Source organism: Pundamilia nyererei, unplaced genomic scaffold (genome assembly GCF_000239375.1).
Source record: "Pundamilia nyererei isolate P.nyererei 1_Seehausen unplaced genomic scaffold, PunNye1.0 scaffold00049, whole genome shotgun sequence".
Classification (NCBI taxonomy): domain Eukaryota; kingdom Metazoa; phylum Chordata; class Actinopteri; order Cichliformes; family Cichlidae; genus Pundamilia; species Pundamilia nyererei.
This window is the reverse complement of record NW_005187450.1, coordinates 1888195-1891202: the sequence shown is the minus strand read 5'-3', so window position 1 is coordinate 1891202 and position 3008 is coordinate 1888195. Positions and strand designations below refer to the sequence as shown.

The window sequence follows — 3008 nt, the reverse complement described above, 5'->3', positions numbered from 1 at the left end:
GTTTAACACTGTCATAGATTTGTATAAATGATACCTGCTGCTAAAGCAAAACACACGGCTGTTTCCATTATTGCTCCCCATTCTGTGCAGGGGAGGAATTTAAGTGCTAAAAGCGGAAAATCAGAAGTAAATAGCATGAACATTTCACAGTTTGTGAGCACACAAAAACTGCAGAAAAATGACTTTGTCAGAGTGGCCATATGTAGAATTTCACACACTCAATTTGGAAAGCTCTGTTGAAACAACCAGTTAAAATCAATCGTTGACATCTTTCGGTCCTATTTCCAAATAAAAAATATTTCAGTTTTAATCAAATGTAATGATTTGTTTTTATCAAGCCAAATCTTTATTTATTTATTCTTTACTTTGTTTATCATTTCATTTTATCAGTGCATCCCTAGTTTTAGCACAGCCTACTAATTTACATAAATATGATACTATGTGACAATATTCAGTCAATGACAGCATGTAATGTTGGAACAAAAACTAATAAACAAGTTAGATTGGAAGACTAAGACATGTTCTCCACCTTGTGGAGAAAAGAAGAAGTAGCTGCTTGAGACTTACCAACACTTCTTGTAGAATTTCTGTGGGAAGTAAAATATTCTGCAATGGACTGTGTGGTCTGCACAGTGGTGTACACGCCAAGCACACACCCAACTAAACTGAACAGAGAGGCCATCCTCCACATCACCCTTAAGCTAACACGCTAAACAATAGTTATTTTGTAGAGTCATAAAGTCATCCCATCCAGTAAATGCTGTAAATCATCACCAGAGCAGAAATTATTAGTCTTAAACAGAATCATTATTAATATTGTGGACACCTTAAGTATGTAATTGATGTGTGATTTAAACAATTTAGGGCCCAACACTGACCCCTGGGGGACACCAGAAGCATAACTTCCTTCTCTAATATATGAGCAAGAATTCATTTAACTTCACAAACTGGTGCCACTCTCTTAAAAAAAAACCTCTGAAATTACTTTAAAACTCCTCATCTGATCTATTGTATCAAATTTGTTTCTGAAGTGTGTAAATAATCCAACCACATATTGTTTTTGTTTTTTTGTCTATGGAGTCTAATAATGCTAGATGGAAATGCGGGCTGGTTCACTGGTTAAAAAGAAAATAAACCGCTTCGCACATGTCAGATACTGTTGGACGAGAAATTGATTCATTTGCTGGAAGCACTAAAATAAAGTGAAGGTAAAATTAGGTCACATGACAAAAACTATTGTTCATCATAACATTTTTCAGCTGTGGAGTTTTATTACTAACATGTAAACAACATTAGAAGATTCATACCACAGTACATGCCATATTTTATCTGTAACTCTACAGGCACAAGGACCCAGCATCCTCTAAGTGGCCTGCTCAGCATGTGGCTATGGACTAGTGTACAGTATTTTTGCACACAGCTGTACATGTTTTGAGCAAGAAGTGAACATGGACAGACACTGGTGGACAATTTGCGCATTGATTTTAGCATTTTGCGCATTAGCGCACTTTGACACTGTTCTTTCAGCGAGCGCTTGTTGCAAAATAACAGGCAAGTTTCTTTTGACTCAAATTTCTTCAACCCATTATCTGACTGCTTACGGATTCTTTTTGAAATGCGCGTGCTTGTTTGTTTAGCAACCAAATTGGTAACCACTCAAAATCATAACTCATGTCTCATTTGGTACGGCTGATCCGTAATGCTTTTCTGCTCTTTTCTTTCAAGTCTCAGCTGTCTAAAAGTCAGTCAAAAGGCCCGTGTACCACACTCTCCTGTTCTATCTCTTTGTCTATACTGATTTCTCTTTTCTTTCAGTAAAACCAGGAGTGTGTCCTCGCAGGCGCCTGGGCTACGGACGGTGCGCTGAATTTTGCTCTAATGACAGTGACTGCCCCGACAAGGAAAAGTGCTGCTCCAACGGGTGTGGACATGAGTGCATGGCACCGTACGTAGGTGAGAGATCAACAAAGTAGAAAACACCCCCATATACATCCCAAGTGTTTAAAGGAATTTTGTAACTAATCATATTTTTTTGACTTCGCTGTGATCAGTGAAGCCTGGCGGCTGTCCTCTGCCTGAGACCACCCCCATGTGTGCTGAGTACTGCTATCACGATGGTCAGTGTCCAGGAGATCAAAAGTGCTGCAGGACTACCTGTGGTCATGCATGCAGTGAGCCCTGCTAAGGAAGTCCATCATCTACATTAAACATCTCTCCTTTTTAAACGGACACATTTTTCCCACAAAGAAAAAGTGGCCTGTTTGCATTTATTCCTTGTCCTCTTTTTTGTACCGCGTGTATTCTTACTTCAGTGTGAAAAACAGTATATCTGTTCCATTTCTAATTAAAGCCTTAGAGTATGATGCATTGTTTTTGTTGTTTTTGTATGACCAATAAAAATAGCCCAATCCTGTATAACTTTGCTATAAATGTGTTTTTAATAGATCCTGGAATTCACAAGCCTGTCGGGTTTTTTGAGTCCGTTTCCCTGCAAAAACAAATGATGAAATGTAGCAAGAATGGAAAGTGTTTCCTGGCAGAACACAAAATGATTTAGATGGACAATGAAAACGTTCTTAGTTTTCAGCATTGTTGCACACTTGTGTCTCAAACTGTATTGTGCTGTTTGTTATTTAAAGAACATTTTAGGGTTTTTTTTATAAATTACTAGTTTGACCAAAGAAAGTTGCAACAATCAGTGACAAGTTCCTTTACTATATCATGTCCGAGGAGAAAACTTGCAGTTTGTAGCAGATCACATATGAACATCAAATTCTACATGTGGAAAGCTGCTTTTCGCTTTGTTTTTGTTCCACACTGTTGGCAAACACACAGGGGTAAGAATTGCTGACCTGGCAAATACAGAGAGACGTCTGTGTTTGTTTCTTCAGAGTCTGTCATCAGTGAGGCCAACTATGTTTACACAAAAATGTGGGCACTCAATGGGAAGTAATAATGTTCCAACTCCTGTTTAATTTAGAGTTGGGAACTTTCATGTCTAGTAATTT

General features: G+C 38.1%; 1 protein-coding gene across 1 annotated transcript in view; it reads left to right on the top strand.

Moving 5' to 3' along the window:
* The window catches only part of wfdc2 (WAP four-disulfide core domain 2), a gene marked incomplete at its 5' end in the record, with an annotated part of 5376 nt that extends 2741 nt beyond the window's left edge, over positions 1 to 2635 (top strand). The window contains 2 exons of the mRNA XM_005733063.1: positions 1816 to 1953; positions 2052 to 2635. Coding sequence (XP_005733120.1) covers positions 1816 to 1953; positions 2052 to 2185 — 272 coding nt within the window. The remainder of the gene's footprint in view (positions 1 to 1815; positions 1954 to 2051) is intronic.
* Between the last annotated feature and the right edge of the window lie 373 nt (positions 2636 to 3008).